The sequence below is a fragment of the Lepidochelys kempii genome, chromosome 1, assembly GCF_965140285.1.
Source record: "Lepidochelys kempii isolate rLepKem1 chromosome 1, rLepKem1.hap1, whole genome shotgun sequence".
NCBI lineage: Eukaryota > Metazoa > Chordata > Testudines > Cheloniidae > Lepidochelys > Lepidochelys kempii.
Genome location: NC_136380.1, coordinates 262043855 through 262070825, shown reverse-complemented (window position 1 = coordinate 262070825; position 26971 = coordinate 262043855). Strand labels below are relative to the sequence as shown.

At 46.2% G+C, this 26971-nt stretch overlaps 1 protein-coding gene across 4 annotated transcripts; it reads left to right on the top strand.

Moving 5' to 3' along the window:
• The first annotated feature begins 5035 nt into the window (after positions 1 to 5035).
• Positions 5036 to 26101, top strand: CENPM (centromere protein M). 4 transcript variants are annotated; one of them, XM_073327233.2, is made up of 6 exons: positions 5039 to 5433; positions 6226 to 6305; positions 9805 to 9903; positions 11061 to 11140; positions 11653 to 11744; positions 25838 to 26101. In XM_073327233.2, the coding sequence occupies exons 1-6, from the start codon at positions 5377 to 5379 to the stop codon at positions 25865 to 25867; spliced, it is 438 nt and encodes a 145-aa protein (XP_073183334.1). In that variant the 5' UTR covers positions 5039 to 5376; the 3' UTR covers positions 25868 to 26101. The 4 variants fall into 4 exon arrangements, with proteins under 4 accessions (XP_073183335.1, XP_073183334.1, XP_073183333.1 ...); XM_073327232.2 differs by lacking the exon at positions 25838 to 26101 and adding an exon at positions 12023 to 13087; XM_073327231.2 differs by lacking the exon at positions 25838 to 26101 and adding an exon at positions 13097 to 14531 and having other exon boundaries at positions 5054 to 5433.
• The last annotated feature ends 870 nt before the right edge of the window (positions 26102 to 26971 follow it).

Genomic DNA, 26971 nt, shown 5'->3' with positions numbered 1-26971 from the left:
GATTATACTTCAAAAGGTTTTCTCTCCCCCCACCCCACTCTCTTGCTGGTAATAGCTCATCTTAAGTGATCACTCTCCTTACAATGTGTATGATAAACACCCATTTTTTCATGGTCTGTGCGTATATAAATCTCACTGTATTTTCCACTTTATGCATCCGACGAAGTGAGCTGTAGCTCACGAAAGCTTATGCTCAAATAAATTGGTTCGTCTCTACGGTGCCACAAGTCCTCCTTTTTGCGAATACAGACTAACACGGCTGCTACTCTGAAACCAAACAAGAAGAATGGAGACTGAATTCCTCTTAACTCTATCCTCTCATGGGATGAGATCCAAGTGCAGTGGGAGTGTCTAAAGGGACAGCCCAAGACTGAATAAAAATGGAGATTGGGTGGGGAGCCTAGCAGTTACCAGATCTCTCCTTCTCTCACACAAAGATAGATGGGTCTCTCAGACCTAGAAGGCGGTGTGTTGAAGAAGTGCCCTCCCAGATGGTGCCAAGGTACTCAGATACCATGGCAATGAGCAGAGTAAAAATGCCTACTATGGACAGTTAGATAATTGTGGATTCAAGATAAACTGGCTAATCAGCGCTGGAGCTCTCACATTGAAAACTGATGTTTGAAATGCCTGCAGTGACAAGTGGATGAAGCCAGTAAGTGTGTCCCATACCATGCAATGAACTCATCCCTAGCTACAGCTCTCACCTTCAGTGTAGAGAGCAGGGGAGGAGAGGAGTGGGCTGGGGTGGGGAGAATAATTTCTCTTATTAACTTGGTGCTGCATCTTTTAGCACATTTTCATTTCTTCAGCAAATAAAAGAACCTTTGTTTTCTCACTCCAACCCAACTAGCAGCCTCTGGTTATTTAATGCTTCTGTCTGCCTCGAACCTTTGGAACATGCCTGTCTTGGATTCGCCCTCCCAACTGAATCTGACAGGAACCATAAATATTCTCTGATCTCTTCTGCTTCAGCTGTAATTCGCCAAGTGCTGGCAATGAGCTGAGCTGTCTGCCTTTGTCAGGATCAAAACAGGCATTCAAGCCATATGATGTCAGACTATATTACCCACCACAACCACCCTGCCTCTCCTATGAGCACTCAGCAGAGGACAGGGAGAGGTATCACTTGCAAGTCTGTCCATGCTGTCTTCATTAGCCCATGACATCATCCTCGAGCCTTCTTAGCCTCTCCCTGCCCCCAAGCATACACACATACTCCGTACTATGAGGTGTTATAGTTAAAGCTCAGGCAGTGACCCAAGCCCAGCATGAAACAAAGCTGCTAACTATATACAAGATTCAGGCTACCTCTGCATAGACCTGCAGGCAGTGCAGTCAAGCAACAATGGCTGCAGCAAGACAGGCTGCAAGTTTTATACCTTAGGATCGAGGAGGGTGACTGACTGCCTCTCCAAGGGCATTACATTGCCAGGTGTCTCTTCAGATTATGATCTCAGTACAAATTCACTGTGATAACACAACATTTATATACTGCTTTACATCTTCAAATTGCTCTGTAAACTAACTGTGATCAGTTATAAATATCAGTAACACTATATAATCAGTGATACTATAAACAAAGGAGCAGGATGCCTGGGTGGTAAGTGAATAGGAGAGCTCCAGGGGAAATCCTGCAGGATGTGGAAGCAAGATTTAGTTAGTCCTTTTCTATCTTCTAAACTCTTCACAAACACAAATGAATGAATCCACTCAGCAGTCTTGGGAGGCAGGAAGGGATCATTAAACCCATTTTACTGATGGAGAACTGAGGCACAGACAGGTTAAGTGACTTGCTGAAAGTCAGAGGGAATCCATGTGAGAGTGAAGATTACACCTAATGAGTTCCTGGCTCTCAATCCTCTCATCAGTCTGTGCCTCTCTGCTGGTTCTGGCAAACAACTAGGATCAGTTGTCTCTGGGTCAGTAGTCAGACAATGACTAAGCACTGTACTGAGGCTCTGTGCTGTAGGTAGTGAGGAAGGGGACTGGAAAACATTCACTTCCCATCTCAACTGTTGATTAGTGTTGCTGTGTGCCGTTAAATATCTTTTGTATTTCATCCTGAAGCAGGGATCTCAAACTCAAGTCACCATGAGGGCCACATGAGGACTAGTACATTTGCCTGGGGGCTGCATCATTGACACCTTTGCATATAAAGAAACAAAAGCCTGCCCCCGGCCCCGCCCCCACTCCATCCCTTTCATGAGGCCCCGCCCCACCTCTTCCCCAAAGTCCCCGCCCCAACTCAGCCCCTATTCCAACCCCTTCCCCAAATCCCCACCCCTGCCCAACCTCTCCTCCTCCCCATAGTGCGCCACATCCCCGCTCTTCCCTCTTCCTCCTGAAAAGTGCTAAGCACCGCCAAACAGTTGTTTGGTGGTGGGAAGTGCCTGGAGGTAGGCAGAGGAGCGGGGACGCAGCACGCTGGGGGCAGGTGGGTGAGGGGAGCTTGGCGGCGGCGGGAAATAATTCTGGGGGAAGGGGGAGAAATTGGCGGGCCACAGCAAATAATTCCGCGGGCTGCATGTTTGAGACCTCCATCCTAAAGGTAGCTGCATTTTAATAGTGAGAAAATGACTTATAGTTTGTACGTAGCAGTGGCGTGTTATGACAGTTTTAATAAGGCATGCAACAACTCACATGTTTAGGCCGTCCAAAATGGCATCCTCCATGTGGTATGTGACAGGTTGGATCACAGAAACCCTCTGGGGGGTTGCCAACTGATGTGCCAAGACTACTTCTGCTCCTACTTTCCTGCCCTAGCAGCTTAGGTTTGAGCTAGACCTGCTATCCTGCTGCAAACCCAGACCCAGGTCTGAACCACGTCCCCTAACAGCTGTAGGCTTAACTGAAAGCAGCTTACAGAAGTGTTCCTGTCTTTAACACTCAGATGCCCAACTCCCAATGGGGTCCAAACCCTAAATAAATCCATTTTACCCTGCATATACAGGTTAAACTCATAAACTGTTCACCCTCTATAACACTGACAGAGAGATATGCACAGCTATCCCCCCCCCCCAAAGTATTAATACATACTCTGGGTTAATTAATAAGTAAAAAGTGATTTTATTAAATACAGAAAGTAGGATTTAAGTAGTTCCAAGTAGTAACAGACAGAAGTGAATTACCAAGCAAAATAAAACACGCAAGTCTATGTCTAATCAAACCAAATACAGAAAAACCTCACCAATTCCAGTAAGCTTCCTTTTACAGACTAATCTCCTTCTAGTCTGGGTCCAGCAATCACTCACACCCCCTGTAGTTACTGTCCTTTGTTTCAGTTTCTTTCAGGTATCTTTAGGGGTGGAGAAACTCTCTCTTTAGCCAGCTGAAGACCCAATGGAGGGGTCTCCCAGGGGTTTAGATAGACTCTGTCTTGTGGATAGAGACTCCCTCCTCTCTCCTATGCAAAGTCCAGCTATAAAATGGAGCTTTGGAGTCACCTGGGCAAGTCACGTGTCCATGCATGACTGAGTTCCTTACCAGCCAAGCCACATTCCTGGGAAAGCTCAGATGTGGATTGGCATCTCCAAGTTCATTGTTGGCTTAAGGGCTTCTTGATTGGGCACTTACTGAGAATAGTCTTTTCTCAGGAAACTGACCAACTGCTTCACTAAAACCTACTTAGAATCAGACAAATATACAGCCAATATTCATAACTTCAAATACAAAAATGATACATGCATACAGATAGGATTAATAGATTCAGGAGATCATAACCTCTACAGAGATATGTTACATGGCATATGTAGCATAAAACATATTCCAGTTATGTCATATATATATATATATATATATATATATATATATATATATACACACACACAAATACACACACATACATACACACTCATAAGCATATTTCCATAAAGCCTTATGGGAGGGCACGTCACAGACCTCACATATACTGTCACACCTAGGTCAAGATCCCGCTGTGCAGAGGATGCCATTCTGTTCTACAAATGCAGTGACATCACATCCTCACAAATGCCATCCTTCATGAGGACTGGACAGTCATCCTGAGTGCTGTCAGTTAGACAACATACAGCTGCTCAGGCATGCAGGCAAGGCAAGCCTTGTACACACAGACAGCAGGCCACTGGTGTGTAACTCCTTCCCCTTCTTGCCTAAACCCCTAATCATTTTTTTACATTCTTATTTCCCTCTAGGAGCATAAGTCTGTGTTTGTTTCCCCTTCTATAAAATAGAACTAATACTCATCCTCCCACCCTACCTCATAAGGTTGTTGTGATTAGTTAATATCTGTATAAACACCAGGCATCTCTATTAAAGTGCTTTGTAGCACGTAGCTAGAAAGCACCAATAGAACTGCCAAGTATTATTTATTATTACGAACATACAAACTGAGTCACCATGATGCCAGTGGCGTCCCAATAGCACATTAATTCAGAGATGGCAACTGGTGGCCATGGGGGCTGCATCTGGCCGGCCAGATCATTTTATTTGGCCCATCACAGCCCCACTTGGGGCAGGCGACCCAATGGCACCAGGAAAGGCGCAGGGCACTGCGGGGGAAAGCCTCACCTGCACACAGACGCACGCATCACCTGGTGCTGTGGCGAAAGCCAACAGGCTGGAGTGGGGAGCTGGGCCCAGCCCCATGGCACAGGAGCCACTGCTGTGGGGTGAGCTTGTGGGGGCAGAACCTGACCTCAGCCTGCCCCAGCATCACGTGCCCCGGCTCACCCCGGGTTAACGAGCCAGGCTACAGGCATCAGGGGCGAGGAGAATCCTATTGAGGCGGGGCCAGCAGCTTTTATTGCCCCCCCCCCGAAAACCCTGGGCCAGGGAACTGACAGGCGCGGCCCAGAAGAGCCCTGCACGCCCCAAAGCGGGTCTGTTGGGCCAACCGCCCCCGCCCCTAACGCGCTGCTGGAACCCAGCCACCTCAGACACTTGCCGCCCGCCGCAAGCCGCATGCGTAGTAACACGGTTCCGACTCGCCCTCAGCGAGACTGCGCTGCGCACGCAGCACGGTGGGGGGGGGGGGAGTGACGCGCGCGCCAGACAGTCACGCGTCTGGAGACCGAAGTAGGGTAACGAAAGCGAACTGCGCACACAAGGAGCGCGCGGGCCCTCACGCCGCACGCAGGAAGTGCGCGCGCATAGCATGCGACGTGATTCTTGAGCGCATGCGCGCGCGCACACACACACACACACACACACACACAGCCGCGCACGCGCGCGGCTCAACCTCACACTATTTTTCCCTCCCGCCCGCATAGGCGCACATGCGCAGTGATCTCGGTCCGCGTACGCTACGTGCGTTGGGCGGTCCGACGGGTGATGACGCAGAACGTGGCGGCGGTTTGAAATCCTGGCGCGGCAGAGCCCGCGCGGCACTCTGCGGTGATGTCTCTGGTGAGGCCTTTCGATAAACTCCCGACGCTCAACTCGGCCGTTATCTTGGTAGGTCCATAAAGAATCCGCGCCCCGTCCCCTTCCCGCGGCGCCCAGGACCAGCCGCCGCCGTTACCGCCGCATCCCTCCAGATAACCGCCTGTTTCGGCGGCTTTGGCCATGCCCTACGTCCTGATTGGTGCTCTGATTTTAATATGCAAACAAGTCGCCCCGCCTGCCCAGGGGCTGTGCTGATAGGCGGGGAGCCTTGTTTGTCCCGCCCCTCAGAGCGCCTCTGGGCAGGTCTCGTGCCCTCCCCTCTGGCTCTGCAGGATCGTGTCTGGTCAGTACCTGGACGGGGAACGCGCTTGGAGCAGGGGCTGCTGGGGAGGGTCACTGGATGCCTGGGCCATGTGTGGCCTGTGGATGGTACCCGAGCCCCAGCCTGACCGTGGGGGATGCGGCACTGCTGAGGATACCTCCTCTGCTGGGCTACAACACTGACCCCCTGGTCGCCTCTGTTCTCCTTAACCCGTGCTAGGTGTTCCCCTAGTGCCAGGGGCCTGAGAGTCCTGCACAACTGGATACGTGTGCCTGGGGTCTGATGGGCACAGGCCCAAAGGGTAGGGCCAGGGCCAGGTGGCTGAAACCTCTCTCCCCAGATGTTCTGTGTGCTGTTAACCGGCTGCCCTATCCTGCCTCACGGGTGGCTGCCTGTGTGTGAACTGTCTTCTGCGAGCCTTGTAGTTCATAATGTGCCCTGGGACATCTCAAGTTGAAGGGCATTAGCCTTAGTCACTTAGTGACTTACCTCCATCTTCTGGTTGCATCTCTTACAAGTAATTTTCCCTTCCTGAGCAGTTGGTGGGCACGGATGAAAGGCGGCAGCAGCAGCTAGCAGAGGCAATTCTTAAGGAGAAAAAAAACTTCAAGATAAATATGTAAGTGACGGGAAAGGGTGGAACAAAAATCTTCCCAATTCAATTCTGAAATTATTCTTTGCCAAGCTTTATTTGTGTCTTCTTTTTTTTCTTCTTGTAGACTCTGCCTCAAGTTCAGATCTGGTCAGATAGGCTTGTGGCAGTAGTATTGGGTATGGCAGATTAAGTTAAAACTGAGGTGCTGCAGGAAATGGATAGTGATTTGGTAGGGCTGCACCTACACTTGTCAAATGGAGACCGGAAACTCACTCACAGGTGCAATCTCCATGGTGGTAGCAATGAATCAAGTGGACTCCAAGGGCATTCACTTCAAGGATAGAATTTGCTTTTCTGAACCCCCAGAGCATAATGTTGCATAGATGTAGTTGTGCAACTGCAAGTTACAATTTCTCAGTACGATTTAGGTGTATGTACAAGAGACAAGTTGCATTTTCTTCAGGAAATAGCAGTCCACACCTGATTAAAGGGGGAGAGTACTTGTTTTCATTTGTTTACTGTGCATTACTTAGCTCTCTGTGGAACTGTCTACCCTGCAGCTGGGAGAATGCCTCCTGGTGTGAGCAGACAGACTTGCACTATCTCTGCTCAAGCTAACATGCTAAAAATAGCAGTGTGGCAACAGTCAGCTGGGTCTGAGCTTGGGTGCCTAGCCCAAGCCACAACCTGTGCCATGACAGCCATACTGCTGTTTTTAGTATGCTAGCACGAGTCTGTCTGCCCTCCCTGATAGCCCATATGTAGCCCAGGTGCTTGGAGATCAGTGCTCGGTGCAGTATAAGCATCTAAATAGAATTTTTGTCTGTGTATGGGTCTTCTATCCAAAAATGGAAACTCTGAAATCAGTAGGGGGAATCAGGCAGGTGTAGTGCCTGACACTATTTTAAACTGATTAGATTTCAGGTTTCCTTGTAAAATGTCCACTAGCTGTGATTCTTGTCCTACACCCACCCTTTTATGCATATGTTATTCCTCCTCCTGTTATTGATTTGCATTTGAAATTTTAACTCCAGCTTATGTGATAACTTCTGTCTGGGAATTCTCTTCGTTGCTAATGTAATGACTTTGGCAATTATATCCACAAGAGGAAATGCATTAACTCGGATCTTTGGGAGGAGGGTATATTTCTCTCGCTGCTGCAGCACTAGTGATTCTAGAGCAGTGTAATTGTCCACCAGAACTCCTGAGAAACTTCCAAAATCCATAACCTTGTTTGGACCATTCAAATCCATTGGCAAGTGTGTTGCCTGATCTATTGATTGTAGGTGAATACATTACTGATTTAGTTTCCGCAGTTAGCACTCTGGAATTTGGTAGGTTCTTGTCCCAAGGTTAGGCCAAGTATTATCAGAATTACTGTTCAGCTGGGAGCTCCAATGTGCACAGCAATGACAGCGCTCACACTTAGGGAAAACGTGTATTTGTATAATTTTATTAACACAGTCGTCAAAATCACAAACAGTCCATCCAAGCAAGGTAGGTAGATATAATACAGAATGAGTGGAGCATCCCTTGCAGACCAACCTGAAGTGTTTAGATATCCTCTTTCCCCTCACTATTACCACCATCATCAATGGTCATCACCCTGGCATCTCCCCAAGCATGCAGGCCAGGATACAACCAGGTTACATGGCATTCTTCTGGTCAGACATCTGCTGATGTCTCTAGCTTAAAATATCTCAAGCTGACATAAACTAGCATCTTGTGGTTACCGGTCAGCTGTTAAGTCATTACCACATTCTGTCTTGTGATATCTTATGATCTAGGGTTGGTCTTTATTAGCTACTTAGGCTTAAAGTTTTTTGGACCTTATGCCCTAAATAATTTAGCTAACTATTGGCCTACAAGCATCAAGACCTGTAAGACCACTGCATTACTTAACTTTATACCTATGCATCACCTAGCAAATACCTATAAGCTGTAAGTGTTAAAAAGATAAAAGATTTGCCAGATATTATCAACTGTTTTGGAGACCTCCAAACCATTCTGATTGTAATTCAGCCATGGAGACCTTCCAAAATGTGCAGCTCCGCTTCTTAAACATCATAAAAGGCAGTATATCTGTTTCTGAACTTTTCCATAAATGTCACCTGAAGTTTATAGGCCAGATCATTTTTGTCAAAAATGGTGTTACAAACAAAAGTATTTTCCAGATATAGTTTTCACCCCTAATTTTTAAACTCTCATATCTCAGAAATGACTTACAATTTTTTTCAAAATCTGGCCAAAAAGATTCTCCCTTAGCAACACACAAAACGCACTTGGTTGGAAGCCGAAAAGATCACCTTTTTTTTGAGCATTGCAGGGGTGGCTATCATTAGACGTATCCTAGAGAGCTGGTTAGGCGTTTTAACTGGGAAGATGCTACCCTCTCTTCATGATACATAGGTAAAAAAATACTGTATCTCCTAACTTACAGAACCTCAAGGTACTTTACAGCAGGGGTTCTCAAACTGGGGGTCGGGACCTCTCAGGGGTCACAAGGTTTTTTACATCGGGGGTCGTGAGCTGTCAGCCTCCACCCCAAACCCCACTTTGCCTCCAGCATTTATAATGATGTTAAATATATAAAAAGTGCTTTTAATTTATAAAGAGGGGTCACACTCAGAGGCTTTCTATGTAAAAGGGGTCACCAGTACAAAAGTTTGAAAACAACTGCTTTACAGGGTAGTCAAGTGCTACTGAAGTAGACTCTGATGTAGAATGCAAAGCACTATTTACTGACATTATCCTACACATTCAGTGTTGCGAAGGAAGTACAGTGCTGCATTCAGCTGTAGTTACATGAGAAATTTTAGGCCACTAAAATGTAATTATTGTAATAGAAAGACAAACTGTATTATACTGTTCAGCTACTAGGTGTGCTATGTGTAAAATATCTTATTTAAACTAACGAAAGCCATAGCTGGCAGAGCATTAAAGGATGATGAACACATCTGGTGTGTAGTTGGCTCAGAAGTAAACTCTGTAGCCAGTCCATATCTGGTACAAGACCACGACAGCTCCTAGATTTGAAGCTGATCAAGGAGACCAGGGCTAACACCCTTCTTCTGACAATTAAAAAAAGGAGAAACAAAAAACAACCCTGCTGTCACTAATGACTGCGAGGCGTTGGAACCTCTGTTCTACATCTCATCTGAAAGATGGACCTCTAACAGCACACAGCTTCTGATACCTTGCTAGGGCTTTTATAGGGAAGAGTGAAGTACAAATCCTTGGAGAAAACTATTGTCATACAAGAGGGCCTCATTAAGCAGCTTGAAGGGAACAAGTTTATGCTACCAAATGTCAATTATGGCTGTTACTGACTGTGAATAGGCTTATGGGGGACACCAGGCGTGCCATTTAATCAGAGTCTCATCAACTGCTTATAGCCATTGAAATGCATGGACTAAATCTGCTCCTGCTAACCATTCTAGCGAAGTAGGTGGCTGGTGAAATGGATTCTGCTTTGCCACTCCATTCAGTTTGGGTAAACCTGCAGACTTATTTTGTCTTTCAGCCACGTGGCAACCTCCCTCCCTTTACCTGCTGAGAGAGATCATGTCCGGCCCCGGATTGACCTGATTGCCTTTATGATTAACATGCAAAGCAAACACAGGTAAATGCAGAAGGGGCTGGAACAGCAGAGGGAGAACTTGAGGAAGGAGTTAGTTGTTAGTTTAACCTGGGGTAAACTGATTCAGCACCTGCAACATTGGCTTTCAAACACTGGACTTGCTGTAGTAGAACAGATCAATAATTCCTGCAGCAGTTATCCTGCCTATGGCAATGAATAAATTATGTGAAACCGGCTTTCCTATAACACAGCTAATTGTGCAGTGCTCTGCCATACCAAGAAGGGTGGATTTTCTTCCCAATCGAGCTAATAATCTTCTTATGCAGAGTCAGGTGCATGAAATCTGAAAATGTACTATCTGTAAAATGGAAACAACATACAAGTTGGTGGTGGGTGTTGCGGTGTTCTGATAGCTGGCCTACCCTAAACAATCTTAATTAACAGTCAGACCTGAGTCAATGGTGTGTGCAGGGACCCTTTATGATGGCATTGCTAAACCAGGTCCTTCTGTGGGATTGGAGCTCTGTCAGTCGGCAGCACTAACATGATCTTTGATCTTTGTCTCTTATCCCTTACACTGCTCAGCTGTACCCACTGCACCTCAGTGTTGATACAAAGAGAAATCCAATCATGTTTGTATTTTTTATAATGAGGATAAAACCTCATTGGTGGGAAAGGTAAGAGGTTTTGCCAAAACCACTTCATCTGTGACCTTTGATTCTGGACTCAGACAGATCTTCAAAAGTAACAGGTCACACTGGACAGCCATCCAGATGAGTCACTAGAAAATGCAAGGACTGGGATTTTCAGTGAAGACTAAAGGAGTTAGACATCCAAATCCTACTGGGCACCTGACTTCCTTAGGTTCCTCTAAAGATCTCCACCAAGATATTCATTTGAACAGTATCCTCTTACTCTTGAGTTTTGTTCTCCTTTCTGTCTAGCTCATGGCTTCTCTCGCACCCATCATTACTATCTAAGCACAAAGGGGAGAGACTTTCAAAGACATAAACGGCAGCTACACCCAAGTTCTTTTGACTTTCAGTAGGAGGTGGATGTCCATCTGCCATTTGTGCCTTTGAAAGTCTTTCCTTTTGTGCTGCTCTGGCTTCCTGGTATGCTGCTGTTGGTACTAGCACTAGCCTAACCTCTGGTTTAACTGGATTATATGATGTGCTTTTTCTTTCCCTTTCCATCAGTCTTAGGAATGTTGAAGCTTCACTATCACACATAGATGCCAACTTCTTCCTCGGGAAAGTGTGCTTCCTCATCACAGGAGGTATGTATGGCCAAGTATCCACCTTTTTCTTTCTCCTCCTCCTTCCAGCGTTTCATCACTTCTTATTCCACTCCATAAAACCCCTGGAATGGCTTCACCTTAAACAAAACAAGCCAACAGCTTGTCACAGAAGCTTTTCTTTAAATGTTGGTGAATCTCATCTCTTTTCCCAGCTCAGAACATGTTTCTTTCCTCACTCGGTCCTTCCCTTCAGTTCCTCCAATCAGACATCTCTTTTCTGCCCTTGCCCCCATGGATATCAATTGCAAGATTGATTTGTGTGGAGCTGCAAAGTGTCTTCCCATGGACTTTTCTTAATGGTAGTCTCCATGCCATTCTGTTTGACCTGCTCATTATTGCCTGAATGAGCCTTGCTATTATGAGGACTATGCTGTATGCTAGATTTGGATCATTTGTAGAACTAAACATTCCTCAGTGCTCTTCTCCACTGGGCATGGGCTGTGGAATATTGCAAAACTCTCCCTAATGCCTTCCTGTTTTCTCTGGTGAAGTTGGTAGGATGAATCACTGCAGCGTAGAAATGAATGCTGTCCGGAAACTGGGAAACCTCTACTGCAGCCCTGTCCTGTTCTGTGAGCTGGATGTAAGGATGCTTAATTTTGTGACTGGGGGAGGAGGGGAGTGAGCTGTGTGGGGGTGGGGTGCAGGAGATGGGGGTCAGCAAATCCTCCTACTCACTCACAATATCTGGTATGTCAGCAATAAATCATGATGAGGTGTGTGGTTAAATCTAAAAGCAGTGTATACTGCTTGTATATTTTGATTGCAAAGACCAAATTCTCACAGCCACTCAAAATGTAGACAGTGGAGTCAATGCGCTTCTAGAAACTTATTCTTGCTTTTATTTAAATCTCTATTTAGATCATAATAGCACAGGAAAACACAATCCCAGCCCTATAGAGTTGACCAGCTAAACCAACGAAGGATTGGAGGAAAGTGAATAGGGAAGTGGTGTTTACTCCTTCACATAACACAAGAACCGGTGGTCACCCAATGAAATTAATAGGCAGCAGGTTTAAAGCAAACAAACAAAAGGAAGTACTTATTCACACACCACACAGTCAGCCTGTGGAAATCGTTGCCAGGGGATGATGTGCAGGGCCAAAATTTATAACAGGGCTCAAAAAAACTAGATAGGTTCATGGAGGATAGGTCCATCAATTGTTATTAGCCAAGATGGTCAGGGATGCAGCCCCATGGTCTGAGTTCTCTAGCCTTTTACTTACAGAAGCTGGGAGTGGACGACAGGGGATGGGTCACTGATAATTGCGCTGTTCTGTTCATTCCCTGTGAAGTACCTGGCATTGGCTGCTGTCAGAAGACAGGATACAGGGCTAGATGGACCATTGATCAGACCCAGTATGGCCATTCTTATGTAAAGGGATAAGCAAAGTGATCAGGGTGATCAGAAGCCCACATCTTGATAGCTACAAGGTTGATAGTAACTAGCTGACTTCTTTGCCACATGGACTTTCCCCTCTGAGACATGCAGCCCCAATACACCAGTTCCCTGAAACATTCTGTCCCCTTGCTGTGAAACATGAGCTACCATCCCCATCTGTTACGCAATTGCCCTCCAGCCTGCATATCCAAAACACTTCCTGTTTCCCAAGCTCTACAGAGGAAGGCACAGCAACTCCTAGAGGGGCACATACTTCATCCCTGCAGTTTGATGTGTATTTTGGGGGGGTTTATTAGCTGTTGCTGTTTGAAGGACTGGGGGAAGACTACTTCTTCAAAGAGGCTTTCAACCTTTGTGACTGCCCCCTCCTTCCCACTGGCCCTAGACAAGTAGGTTTGGGAACCTCCATGTCTGGTTGCTCTGGGTCCCACTTAACTTTGGTTCGTGCCTGCGCATCAGCACCAGCTAGATTTTTCTTTTCCATCCCTTTCGTTTTAAATAACTTTTGGGTTTTTCCCTCTGTCTGCTTCCAGTCTGAAGGAATCAGAGCTGCAACAGCTCAGCGGCTGCTCCGGATGTTGCAGATCTGCGCTGGTCACGTGCCGGGGGTTTCTGCCCTCTTCTTCAGTTCTTTGATGAAAAGCTCCATTGATGAGTAACCTTGATGTAAATCCATTGCCATTCTTCTTGTCCGCACCCTTTGATGCTGTTTCAAGCTGCAGAAATAGACTGAAATGGGAATCTTGTTGGGACGCTTTTTCTGTTGATTTGTAACGAAGCCAGCTCATCTCATGCTGCTGTTTGCTTTTGTTACCTTTACAGGAAAGGCTTGGTTCCTGTTTTGGTGGGTGGTCGCTGGAGCCGTACTAGTGAATCTCCTTTTGCTCCTAGGTCCCAGTTTGAATGAGCCCAGTTTGTTAGTGACCAAGAGCTCTGTAGCCTTCTGAAAGCTGTATGGGAAGTGGGAGAATGCCGCTGTCCTTAGGTCCATGTGTAGCGTGGCACGTAGGTGTACTTCAGAGGCACAGCAGTCATGGAAAGCTGCTGCCTGCTCTCTACCTAGTACCAATGGACTATTTCACCAGGGAGAAAATAGGAAAGCATTAGGAAGAGTTTTGCAATATTCAGATTGAAATAGGACACTTACCCAAAAAGCCCCTTGAAGGAAGGAAGCCAGTTTAGCAGCCACCATACATACAGCAGTTGGGGAATATGCAAAGAAAGATTGGCCCAGCCTTTCTAATCCCCAAATATCTAAGCGGGGGGGTGGGGGTGCTTAAAGAAGACGGCCCAGCAATTTGGCTTTTTCTCTTTTTGAAAGAATGGTCATCTTTTGTTATACAGCCCCAGCAAACTGCCTGGCAGGTAAACTCCCCACCTGACTAACATGTCTGACAGTCACATTCAATGGTGTGCCACTGCAAGTCAAAAAGTTTCCGTAGGACAGAGAGAACACTAGAGCATCAGAGGAGGTGGGGGAGTGTTGATAGTCCAGGTGTGTGAATGGGGCATGGATTTGCTCAGTGCAGTGGTGAACGTGTCTATTACACAGAAAAGTGCAGAAGTCGCTTTTCAATGAGTTTTATTATTAGTTCTAAAAGTAAAGATCCATAATATGGTTCCTCTCTAACAGAGTTTGATTTCAAAGGGCCTAACTTTCAGAATTACTGAGTGTTGCTGAAAATCAGGCCCTTAATCTGCCTTCCTCCAGCTTCCTTGGCTCTTGGGCCATCTCTGCTCTTTCTTCACAGGTGGAAAGGTTTAATGTGGCTAACCTGGCTATAAATATGCTGCATAACATGTTTTTCTTACAGATTGGATATGCCTATAAACTTGCACTGTGCATATAAACCCCAAAGTCAGACTATACTTGTTAAGACACAAATAGCAGTAATTGTACTTGGAATACACCATGAATCTGATACGATGTGCTGGAATATTAAGTTAATAAAATGTGTAATATAAAAACTAGTCCAGACCTTCTCTATTCTCTGGTAACATTCACTGATACACAGTGTGGGTGCGTTGGGAAAACAGTAGGTATTTTTCATCAGTGCTGTAGCTACACTGATGCTACCAACAGTGTAAACTGGGTGCAGGAGTACTTACCAGCATGTTTAGCTTCTGTTGTATTAACTTGAGATGTGTTGCAATTTACCACTTCAATCCACAAGATGGTGCTAAAACCTCTTCACTGGAATAAACCCCCTAATAAACTGGGCCGAACAGCCTTCATGAACATTTGGTTTAGACTCTTCCATACTGAATAGGAAATTATTTTTCTGTAATTAAAAAAAACCTCTTTAAAGAAGTCCCTTCGTTAAACTGGGGTGGGAGGTGATCACTTACACTGAACTAATGACTTCAGAGTCCCAGCCTTAAGTGCTGTGCTCTCCCCTTAGCTTGCAGGAAAAAGTAACAGTGGCAATGAAGGATTAAGCGGCGCTGCGTGTTGGCAGTCATCACAGAAAGGATTTAGGGAAGTGCAGAGCCTGAGTGAACACCCAGAGGGTGCACAAATCCCATCTACATCCACCGTGACAGTGGGGAGGGAGATGGAGTTGTCGATAGCAGTCAGCTCGAACAAAAGAGCTAAAATGTTAAGCTGTGTTGCTATGTCCAAAAGCAATGGCTGCAACTCATAGGAGGAAAGCGTGGTGTGGATTTTCATGCCCATTCAGCAAGAATTCAAAGCCCACAACAGCTCAATCAAAGTGAACTATTTTCAGCTAGCTTTGTGGATCATGATTGCAGTAGCCAAGGCCTTGTCCCTATTGGCATTATTGTGGTGCCAAAAAGGAAATGAGGTTATATTTCCTCCTGTATATTTTGAGTATGCTGTCTCAGCCCTGCTTTCCCTTTAGGTCTCGTGAAATAAACAAGCACACAGTTTGGAGGAGTCAGAAGTTTCAGTGTGATCTTGAAGCACAGGTGCAAACTCCTGTGGGTGGGTAGTTAGGTTCTTTTGTTCCCTTGACTAGCCAATGCAGGGTGGTTCCTTATACTATATTCTCCTGACAGTTGTCCAGTCTACTTTTAAGTGACTCAGACAGTAGAAACCAGATGAGTCGTTTAGGAACATAAGACTGGCTGTACTGAGTCAGACCAGTGGTCAAGCTACCTCAGTATCCTGTCTGACAGCAGCCAGTGCCCAATGCTTCAGAAGGAATGAATAGAACAGGGCAATTTCAAGTGATTCAGCCCCTGTTGTCCAATCTCCACTTTTGGAAGTTGGACTCTTAGGGCAGTGGTCTCCAAACTGTTTGGCTTGTGCACCCCCAGGATGAAAAGCAGAAGACCCGCCACAGGCGGGCCACCAACGGAACAGGACCAGAAGACCCGCCGCAGGCGGGCCACCGGAGGGGAACACCAGCTGTGGAGGCAGCTCTGCACGTTCAAAGAAAAAAACATGGCGGAATGCTGTCCGCTGGCACTCCTGCTGCCGCGCACCCCCTGGGATCATCTTGCGCACCCCAGTTTGGAGACCACTGGCTTAGGGACACCTGAAGCACGAGGTTGTGTCCTGACCATCCTGGCTGAGAGCTATTGATGGACATATCTTCCATGAACTTACCTAATTCTTTTCTGAACCCAGTTATACTTTTGGCCTTCATTACATCCCATGACAGGGAGTTCCACAGGTTGACTCTGCATTGTGTGAAGTACTTCCTTTTATTTGTTTTAAAGCTACTGCCTATGAATTTCATTGGGTGACCCCTGGTTCTTGTGTTATGTGAAGGGATAAATAACACTTTTTCCACACCAAACATGATTTTTTAGATTTCTATCCTATTCCCCCTTAGTCATCTATTTTTTTTAAAAGATGAGCAGTCCCAGTCTTTAACCTGTTCCATCCCCTAATAGTTTTTTGTTGCCCCTTTCTGTACCTTTTCCAATTCCAAAATACCCTGTTTTGTGATGAGGTGACCAGAACTGCTATTCAAAGTGTGGGCATACCATGAATTTATATAGTGGCATTATGATATTTTCTGTCTTATCTATCCCTTTCCTAATGGTTCCTAACTTTAACTTTTTTTGAGTGCTGTGTATTGAGTAAATGTTTTCAGAGAACTATCCATGATGACTACAAGATCTTCCTTGATTGCTGGCATCTTATTTAGACCCCATCATGTTGTATGTATAGTTGGGATTATTTTTCCCAACAAGCATGACTTTGCACTTATCACTTATGTAATATCCTTACTTTCCTGGGAATTCTCTTCCTCCCAGTGAGATCTTTTAAACTATTAAAGTGTTTTATGATAGTTAAGGTTAAGATTCTGTCACTGGTATTTTTAGTAAAAGTCAGGGACAGGTCATGGACTTCTGTGAATTTTTGTTTATTCCCCAGGACCTGTTCCTGCCTTTTACTAAAAATACCCAGGGCGGGGACTAAGTGGGAGTGTTGCTGGGTGGGGCCATTGGGGTCACTTCTCTGGCCCCTAGGGGACCCCTGCTGTGGCTGCTGCAGAAGTCATGGAGGTCCCAGAAAGTCACAGAATCCGTGACCTCTGTGAGAGAATCATACCCTTAATGATAGTCAAAAATTTTTCTCTGGGATGAAAGTTCTCACTATGCTCTTCGCTATCACCCGCTTGTACGACTGTTACCAATTCTTGCCTTTTTACCCTCAGACTCAAATCTGTGTACCCCAATGTGTTTTTAGTACAGTATGCCCTCCCTCACCACAGCCCTTGGAGAGAGAAAATGTTGAAACCCATTTGTCCTCCTCTCCTCTGAGACTTTTTACAGGTTGTTGAATCTCTACTCCTTCAAGAGCAACTGTTCTTTTCCCCCCTTCCTGTGGCAAATATTTCTCTGAGGGTTAGAAAGGATGTCCTCCTTTTACCTAGGGCCCTGATCAACTGATCTTTCTGTAAGATAACTGGCAGGATAACTGGAGCATGCCTGAGAGTGTGACACTGTCTCTCAGGTCCATTACATTTTACAAATAGAAGTTCTTGGGTCTCATCTAAAGCAACAACCACAACTATGTAAAGACGTCTGGGAATGGCTGGCTGTTGATTTAGATGGGAGACAGCAAGGCCTGTCATGGAGCAGGGCCAGACAGCCAAAAATATCTTGATCCAGACTCAAAGCACAGGTTTAATGCTTACTAGAGGTGGGTTATGGAGGTGGCATTCACATCTGGATGAGGCTTACGGAAGGGTTGGAGGCTGAACTAGGACTTCATTTAGGCTCCACCATGTTGAACTCTCATGAGAGATTTGGCCAAAATTGTAGAAATCTAGTGAAAATCAATTGTTTGTGCAATGTTCCACCATCTTGCCCTTCACTTCTCTGTGCCTCTGTCCCCTACCTCCCTCAGATGCTGTGAGGATGAATCTACTAACATCTAAGGCTTGATCTACACTCAAAAGTTCTGCAGTATAGCTTTGTTGGTTGGGGTGTGATTTTTTTTTAAACCAACTTAGTTATGCCATCAAACCCCTCCTAGTGTAGACACAGTTATATCAATATACGAGTGCTTATACGGGTGGTTATGCCAGTCAAAACCGTATGAGCGCCACTGGTATAAGCCGTTCTAAACCAGACCCAGAAAACAGGCCTTTCCTGGGTTTGGAATTGACCCGGAACCAGAATCACAGAGATGGGTTCAGATGTGGGGAGTTAAATATGGACCCTTTGCAATTTGGTATGGGGTTGGGGAACAGTGCATGAGTTCAGATTCCTGTTAAAGAATATTGCCAATATTTATCTTTTGAAGCCTACTAAGGGTAGTTACCAAATAATCTAACTCCCCAAGTAGTGTACTAGAGGGTGCTTGCTAGGTAAAATCAGTGCAGGGGCTACATGAGCTGAGGGATGTTGTTGTGATGTTTGTGAGTGAAGCTTTGCTCGCTGCTCTCCTGAGTGTTGCAATCAGTGGTGATGCTAGTGAGATGGTGGGCGGTGCATTTTCTGTTGAGTTGGTGCTGAACCGATGGTACTGTCTGGTGTTAGAGGGCACTGAATGGCTGCACGTCTCCACTGCCAGAAGACACACAAAACAAAGGTCCCAGTGCTGATTAGAAAAAAGGAAAATGCTTGTTTTCCTTTTGTCTGGTTTCTCTATTCAATTTTGATTTTGTACAAAAAGGGGGCTTAGTCCCAGCCAAATTCCAGCTGTGCTGTTTACGGTCTGTTGGCTAATTCCCCCCGCAGTTTCCACTGCGTGCACTATTCACTTCCTAGCCTAAGCTGTTGAACAGCTGCCACTTTACAGCCTGCACCTAGCTGTCCGTTGGTGGGAGGATGAGTCCTATGCAAGAGAAAGCAATGGCTAGTGTAGCACGACACTGGAAGTGGGAGGGCTGGGGTCTTTTTCTGACTTGGCTGTTGACTTCCTGCGTGGCCTAGGGCATGTCTCTTAAACTCTCCATGCCTCATTTTCCCCATCTGTAAAACAGGGGTCATGTGTTTGTGAATTACCAGAGTGTTAAGAGGATGAATGAACATCTGTAGAGGGCTTTGAGCCCCTAACATGAAGAGTGGGCTAGAAGTGCAAAGCAGAATTGGCTGGAAAAATTTGGAGAAAACTCTTTTTGTCGGGATTTACTGATGCAATGAAATTGAAACCTCTTCCTGAGAGTACATCTATGCTTATGGTAGCATGTAGAGTACAGACACTGCAGGCCCAGCTAGTTAGTGCATGCAGCAGATTTTGCTTATTAGCAACCCCTCAGTTACGAACCAATAGTTTCTATTATCCAGCAGTTGCTAACAAGAAGGCAGGTTTGCAAGCAGCAGAGACTGTGCTGCACTGTGAAATATTACCAAAATGTATTTCTACAAAATGTCACCGCACGTCTGCATTGAAACCTCTGGACCCCTTGGCCCCCCGGGCAGACTCCGAGCCCTGGTAGCTGTGAGCGATGCCCCTGCCTGGGCCGTCAGGTTGGCGCTGGGTCCAGGCCACAGAGGCTTCAGGGAAGGGGAGAGTCGGTAAGTTCTTGGACCACATGTCACTGCCTCCTGGGGCACAGTCTCCTGCACCCTCCCTAGCCCCCAACTGGGGAGCTCCCAGCCCAGTGAGTCCCACTGCACTCACAGCTCTGGAAAGAAGCAGCCCCCAGCAGTAGAGGGAGCCCCATCATGGAGCCAGGCAGGTGCAGAAGGTCCCTCTGCTCCAAACTGGTCCCCATGTTCCTCCGGGTGCTCATGTGTTCCTCTTGGGACTCGGCTACCACAGCACCTCCCTGCCCTGCTGGGCAGCCATGTCCTGGCTCCACGCTGTCGAGTGCTGAGTGGGGGCTGGGCAGCCTCCTGTGATCTGCAGGCTCTGTGCATCCCGCTCCTCCCGGGCATGTTTATATGACGTACATACATACTTTTGTTCATCCATTTCTCCAGGGGGGGTGTGGGGGGGGTTCTGTGATTAACATTGCATTTGAAAAGGGATCTGTCAACAAAAAAATGAGTTTATGTGAGGCTTCACTCCCAGCCCCACATGTGGGGTCAGGGGTAAGGGGGCTGGCTTTCAGCACCCCCACTATTAAAAGTGTTCCCGTACCAGTGGGAATAGAACACAGACTTACTGACTCCTAGTGCAGTACCAGCTACTACGCCCTATTACCTCCCCTATTAGAGTCCCTAAAATCCACTGGAGTCCTTCTGGAGGAAGGAGGAGCTGTAGGTACTGTTCTGTTCTTCAGTTCTGTGTAACTGGAGGGCTTAAAGAAGGGGCTCCTTCCTGTACAGAACATCACTCATTGTAATGGTATGATAGTAATTGACAGCTGTGAAAGCCACTGCCCTCCCCTTGTGTCCTTCACACATCCTTTCACGGCTCAGCGAAGGCAGCAGTGTGTGAAAGAGAGAGAGACCTTATTTTACATACCCACAGGCTGCTGTTCCCCCTGAGCACAGGTGCAGCTGTGTTCCCCTGCTGAAAGAGCTCTCGGGGGGCTCCCGACAGCACAGGAAGAGGAGCTGAAGGGAAGGTAGTGAGAGGACAAACACAGAGATGATGACCAAAGCAAACTCTGCTCTTAAAGTCCATCTCCTTTCCTATCACACCATGGCAGCAGGGCTGTCTGTGCTCTGCATATTTTTATCGCCGGGGCAGTGTTACACAGAGATGGGCATCACCCCCCCCACCTCTGAACCCAAACGTCCTGTCTTTGTAGTGAGTGGGCTGCAACAGGCAGGGCTGGAATCCAGTTCTAAAGCCAAACTTCCTTCACAGTTGGGCTGTTTGGGTTTGGTCCATTTATATAGAGAGAGGTGCAAGTGGGAAGTCGTAAACCTGGATCCAGGTACCTGGTGCTCACCCATCTCCGATCTCCTTGATCTATAAAGCACCAGTGTCTCTGCATGCACCTTTCCTGCAAAAACAGCGATGCAAATGGACAATCATGAACATTTAAAATACACAAACTGGAGGCACTGTCCCTATTTTTTTCTGTCAACATTGATCATTTCTCCACTCTGCCCCTCCCTAGAAGCTCCCCTGCTCCGGTGTGTTTCAAGTGAGTTAAAACGTCTGTATTTATTTTTCTCCTCCAATCTCCTTATTTATAGCTGTCAAAAGTTGGCAGGCAAAGCCCAAACCAGAACAGTGTTCAACTCAGCCCATAGCTCTTACAGCAGATAGCACTTCTCATCTTCAAAGCACTGTGCAGACAGCAACTAATTAATTTTCACAACACCCCTGGGAGAGAGGTGACTAATTATCATGCGTTGTTATGCAGCGTGGCATAGAATCAAAAGAATGAGAGAGATAAAAGACTGGTACAGTGCAGTGTGTCCCATCTTGTTCACCGTGCAGGCATACCTCGGGCTGATGCAGTTGTTCTCTACACTCTGCTCTCCAGGGCTTTGTCCAATCTAGTTTTAAACCATTCTAGCAGTTGGCAGAAGCCGGGTTACCTTAGGAGACGGTTCCACGGCCCGTTCTTTCTCATCATGCAGGGTATTTTTATGCCATATTTACCCTTTGCTCATTTTCATCCAGTTGTTCCCTAGTTATACCTGGTGCAGCCATCTTAAACATTCTTCTCTCTAACCAGTCTCTCCACCCACCAGTTCTCAGCAGTACCAGGGCCCCTTTCTCAGCAGTGCCCCTTCATCAACTTGTTGCTGTGCTGAGAGCAAACAAGACTGCGGTGTATGCGTGGGGCTGGGGGAGGGGAGTAGGATGGGGCAGGGCAGTGACGGGGCACAGAGGGAATACTTACATATCCAATAGTTTCTGGAATGTGCTGGTTTTTGCCCTTCCCTGCCCTTTTTAGGCTCCACAAGGCAAATTCATCCTCCCACCCATTTTCCTCCCCACAGGCCCATTCTTTGCTCCAGGGAGACTTCAGTGTGGCTTGTGCGGTCACCGCAAGCTACATGGGGTGGATGTTCCAGTGGAGTGGCATGACTTTGAGGGACCTGAAACAAACACTCTGAACTGTTCTGGGTCTGATCACGAAGCCACTTCACATGAGCTGCTCCGAGGAGAGTTAACAGGAGTCGTTTGTGTGCAGCTGCTGCATAATGATCTGGTTCAGCCACAAGTTACAGGGCTTGATAATATTCACCTACATAGCCGGGAAGAATAATTCCCTCCACTGCAGGAATCACAGGATGAAATCCTCTGGCCTGTGTTATGCAGGAGGTCAGACTCCAACAGGGGTTCTCAAACTTCATTGCATCACAGCCCCCTTCTAACAACAACAATTACTACCTGCCCCCAGGAGGGGAGACTGAAGCCTGAGCCCGCCTAAGCCCTGTCAAAGCCCAAGCCCCACCACCCTGGGCAGGGGGGCCAAAGTTGAAGCCCAAGGGCTTCAGTCCCAGGTAGAGAGCATGTAACGTGAGCCCTGCCGCCCAGGGCTGAAGCTCTCAGGCTTCAGCTTCGGGTGATGGGGCTTTGGCTTCAGCTCCGGGCCCCAGCAAATCTAAGCCAGCCCTGGCAACCCCATTAAAATGGGATTGAGACTTACAGTTTGGGGTCCTGACCTACAGTTTAAGAACGGCCAGACTAGATGAAGATCATGGTCCCTCCTGGCCTTGAAATCCTTGAATCTGTAATTGGGCCTCCTGTCTGTGTTTTGTATTGAATTGTACTGTACTCAACCTGCGCATGCTTTCATGCTATACATGCATTGGGGCAGGGACCTGGTATTTGCCAGGCTTTATCCATCCACTATGTGGGGCTGATACACAGTGATGGTGCTACGATACAACTGGTACATTTACCATCTGTTCTCTGCTGAATCCCCCTTGCTCGTTAAGACATTCAGTGCATAACTGTTATTCCCTCATCTGAAATCTGTATGGATTTCTTTTGAGTGGCTGCTGATTCAATCAGGTAAGGAGGAAGTCATTTAAGCCAGCTGTAGTGTTCATTGCACCCAATGAGAGAGTTGAAATGTGGCCAGTGTTATATTACCATGAGGATGTGAGTAACAATTAAGGCTGATTTTAATACTAATTAGTCTTAAATTGAGCGAATATTGATTGAAGTGGAATTGCCAAATAATCAAAATAGGAGAAATGCAAAAAAGTGGAGGAAACCCGAGCCTGATTCACAAAGGAAATGATGCAGAGAGAGCAAGGGGGAGGGGCGCTGAATTGCCCTGCTACAAGAGAGCAAGGGGTTAAAACCATCCTAATTAGATGGTGCCGTAAAGCAGTGTTTTCCCAAAAATTGACATTTGTTCGTATTTACAGGGGGGTAAAGGCTGAGGGGTGAGACCGTGAGGGCAAAGATGGGCTGTATGTTTTCGTTGGCAGGGCGATTTGGCGCTAACTCTCTGCTCCACATTTCAAACATCATAAAACACCAATAAACATCAAGCATTTCAATTTCTATGATTTATTGGTGTTTATAAATCATTTGAAATTATTAGGTCAGCCAACATGGCCGAAACGAATGTGTCGACATTGTCATAGCAAGCACAGCTGTGTGAGGAAGTTAGTCTTTGTTCACACTTTTCAAACCTGTTTTGCTTTTTTAGGTACAAGTATTTTATCATATATATGCTTTTAAAGAGTGTATTAATGTTTCAATTTCAATTCAGATTTCCAACTGACAACTAAATGACAGTTTTCTCCAACTAGAACATTTTCCAGACAACTAGATCTAGTTGGAAAATGACTAAATTAGCAACACTGCGACTAGCTGGCCATTGGGGAGGGGCGGGAGGGAGGATGGGAGAGCTTCGGGGGGAGGGGGAGGAGTAGGGAAATTTCTGCTTTAAAGTATTATTAGACTAAATGAGCAATTAATCAGTCACCCTCAGAAAGGTGCCTCAAATTCTTTCCAGAGGCCTGAGAATCATGCTTATCTGGTCCTGTCTGTGTCCTTGTGACTGTCTGTCCCAAACCAGGGTAGGGGGATGTGCCCCTTACAGAACCCCTGAGAGGAGGTAAGAAGGTGTTAGACAACCATGCAAACCAGCACAGAGTATATGCAGTGGGGAACAATCCCCATCCAAACCATCAGGGGAATGAGAGGAGTGGGGAAGGGGCCAAACCGAAAGATGTGCTGGAAAGTGGCCAGATGTTTGCACCCTCCTCACAGCATCTCTGACCTACCCACCACTCCTGCAGCTAGGCAATGCATTGGGCTAAATGATGACAACCACATATTGCTGTATGTTAAAAATTTCAGGCTAAATTCTACTCTCACACCTGTCAACCTCCTTGACTTTATCTGAAAGCAGAATTTGGGCTTTTGTTTTAATAGCCAACATTCCATATGAAAACTGATATTCTCTTGAGCTGCTGGAAAGAACCAAGGACTTCCTCAGTTCTAGACTTCAAAGAGGGACTGTCCTCCCTGCTCTGTATGGAAAGGAAGGTGGGATTAGGGAGGTAAGACCTTCTTGCGCCTACCTTCCTGACAGAGAGGCACGCCCAGATACAGCATCAAAAGAGTGTACTTTCTCTTGGCATCCCTTCTTTTTCCTTGCTAAATCCTTGTTCTGCCTTGAGCCATTACGATCCCTAAGGCTCAGAAATCGAAGGAGCGATGCCGATTGACGCTTGCTGAGGATCTGGCCCTTGTGTGCTGTAGGAAGGGGGTATCTTTTTGAAAGCATCTTTGGGTAATTGAATGGAGTTCACCCAGTAGGGCAGAAAATTCCTTGTGGGAAGGAGGAATTTGTATGGTTCATGGCCACCTGCAGGACCTCCTGCACATCATCCCCTTTCCATCTCCCTAACTCTCTTCTCTTTCTCCTCATTGTCGCACACTCCTCCATCTCTCTTTTCCCCACCTAATTTCTCTACCTTATTGCTTTCCTGACAACTGAATAAGCTCTCCATGTTAACCACTAAGGCCATGTACCATGATGCTGGACAAAAGAGAACAGACAGACATTTGAAATCATGGCCAAACATAGGGCCAGCTTCAGATCTCAGTTATACCCAGTGTAGATCCTAAGTGACTCTAGTGAAGCCAATGTAATTATTCCAGATTCACACCAGTGTGATTGTAATCAGAATCTGGCCCCCAAATGTTTCAGATAATTCATTTTAATGGAATGTTACAAAGTCTGCTCCTACCGTGTAACCCCACCAAAGTTAATAACAGTTGAGAGTGCTTAGCACTTTACAAGGGCAGACCCTAGCTAAGCTTGGCCCAAGTCTAAGCTTGACCTGGCCTCAGGGGCCAAGATGAGACCATGTGTACACCCAAGAGTTTGCTGGATTTCTGTCTATTCATGATCCAGGGCATCCTATGCCACTAGGAGCCAAAGAAGCCTTTGTCTGTATCATTAAGCAAAGAGATGATACAAACAACTAAATCAAATTGAACCCAGTGTTCCCGGTCTCACTGTACCCCATCAAAAGAAGAGGGAAAGGTTAAACTTTCAGCTGAAGTCTTCCAAAATGCAGCGACTAGTTCCTTGCCCACAGAGAGACAACTGTAGTGACAATTTCAGCCAATACTAGAGGTGATCACTCAGATTTGAGGATGTTCATTTATTTACTTATCAATCAACAAAAACGGGTGTGTAAGTGAACTGATACACAAACACGCACATATGTCCCCTTTGAAATATGACAGTCCCTGCTGAAGCTCCTGGGGCTGACTTGGGCTGTAATCTGATCCCTGGCAGCCTGTAGTCGAATTCAAATTCAAAATATTTTATTGGCATAACAAGCTCGATGGGTGTTGCCAAATGGTAGGAAATAAAAAGGTCAGACCCCTCCGGGTCTGTGTCGGTGGGAGATAAAATACTATGAGCGTTTGCCCAGCTAGGTCTTCCCAGTGTATAGGGAGGGGGATGTTCTTGTGTGTTTGTCATAACTGTCCATTCCTGATTTGCTATCAGATTGCAGCATACCATGATGTGCCACGCTAACGAAGAGAGTGAATCAGTTAACATAACAACTGCAGCGACGCATTGCCAGCTGATTTTGGAAGACATTTAGTATGCCAGCATTCGCAGGGTCATCTTACCGTTATTCCTATTTAGTTGCCACTCTAACTTTACAGCTGTCACGGAAGCACTGATTTGTCATTCTATCACCAACGCAGGCCCCAGGTCAGCAGGGTGGCTAACTTTAAGCCTGTGAGTAGTCCCCAACTCTCCAATGGGACTGAGAAGCGTGTGCTGAATGGTGGCCAGACTATGCTGGTGCTGCAGATATGCTAATGGACGGGGATGGGGGGGAGATGGACTGCACAGAGCTGAGTGAATAGCTGCAGCCAATAATTTATTTGGCCAATGTAGCCTCTTCTTCTGTTTGGAAATTGTCCGCAAGCACCTTACTGTTCTCTCTGACATACTCATTATTCAACAATATTCACCAAAGCATTCCTGTGAATAATCTTTGGTCTGCAGCTCTTCCGGGAACAGTTTGTTACAAGTGATTAATATGCAAAATTCAAACGGGGTTGGTTAGTTTTGATTTGACTCCTACGTGACGTAGAATTGTTTCTGTTCCCTGATTTGGGGCCTTCTCCAAAGCCCATTGAGTCAATGGAAAGACTCCTATTGATTACCACAGCCTTTGAGTCAGACTATTGATGAGCGTAACTCTAAGGCCTGGCGCTCATTACAAAAGTTGCATAGATGTAACTAAATTGTTTTAAAAGTGATCTCATTCCAATGCACCCAAATGGATTTAAGCCTCACTTAAATCTATGCTTTAAGCGGGGGTTTGAACCCTACTATCAGTGCACTTAAGTGAGGGTAAAGTGGTGAAATAATAGTTTTAAGTGAAGTTTAATCCAGTTTAACTGCATCTACATTAGGAACTTGCCCCACTTAACCTCAGTCACTTTGAAATCAATTTAGTTACACCAGTGCAACTTTTCTAATCTAGACAAGCCCATAGAATCAGGTTTCCTGTGCAAATAGTCATGTAGATAAACTCAGCATTAACTTTTAATGGATATTCTCTGACATATAGAGGCCCAATCCTGTAAAAGTGCAGATAAGTCACTTTACCCACCCATTGGT

Coding starts and splice junctions, on each gene's coding strand:
- CENPM (XM_073327231.2), top strand. CDS start 5,377: ATGTCTCTGGTGAGGCCTTTCGATAAACTCCCGACGCTCAACTCGGCC. Junction 6,306..9,804: donor AAAAACTTCAAGATAAATAT/GTAAGTGACGGG, acceptor TTTGTCTTTCAG/CCACGTGGCAACCTCCCTCC. Junction 9,904..11,060: donor AACATGCAAAGCAAACACAG/GTAAATGCAGAA, acceptor CCTTTCCATCAG/TCTTAGGAATGTTGAAGCTT.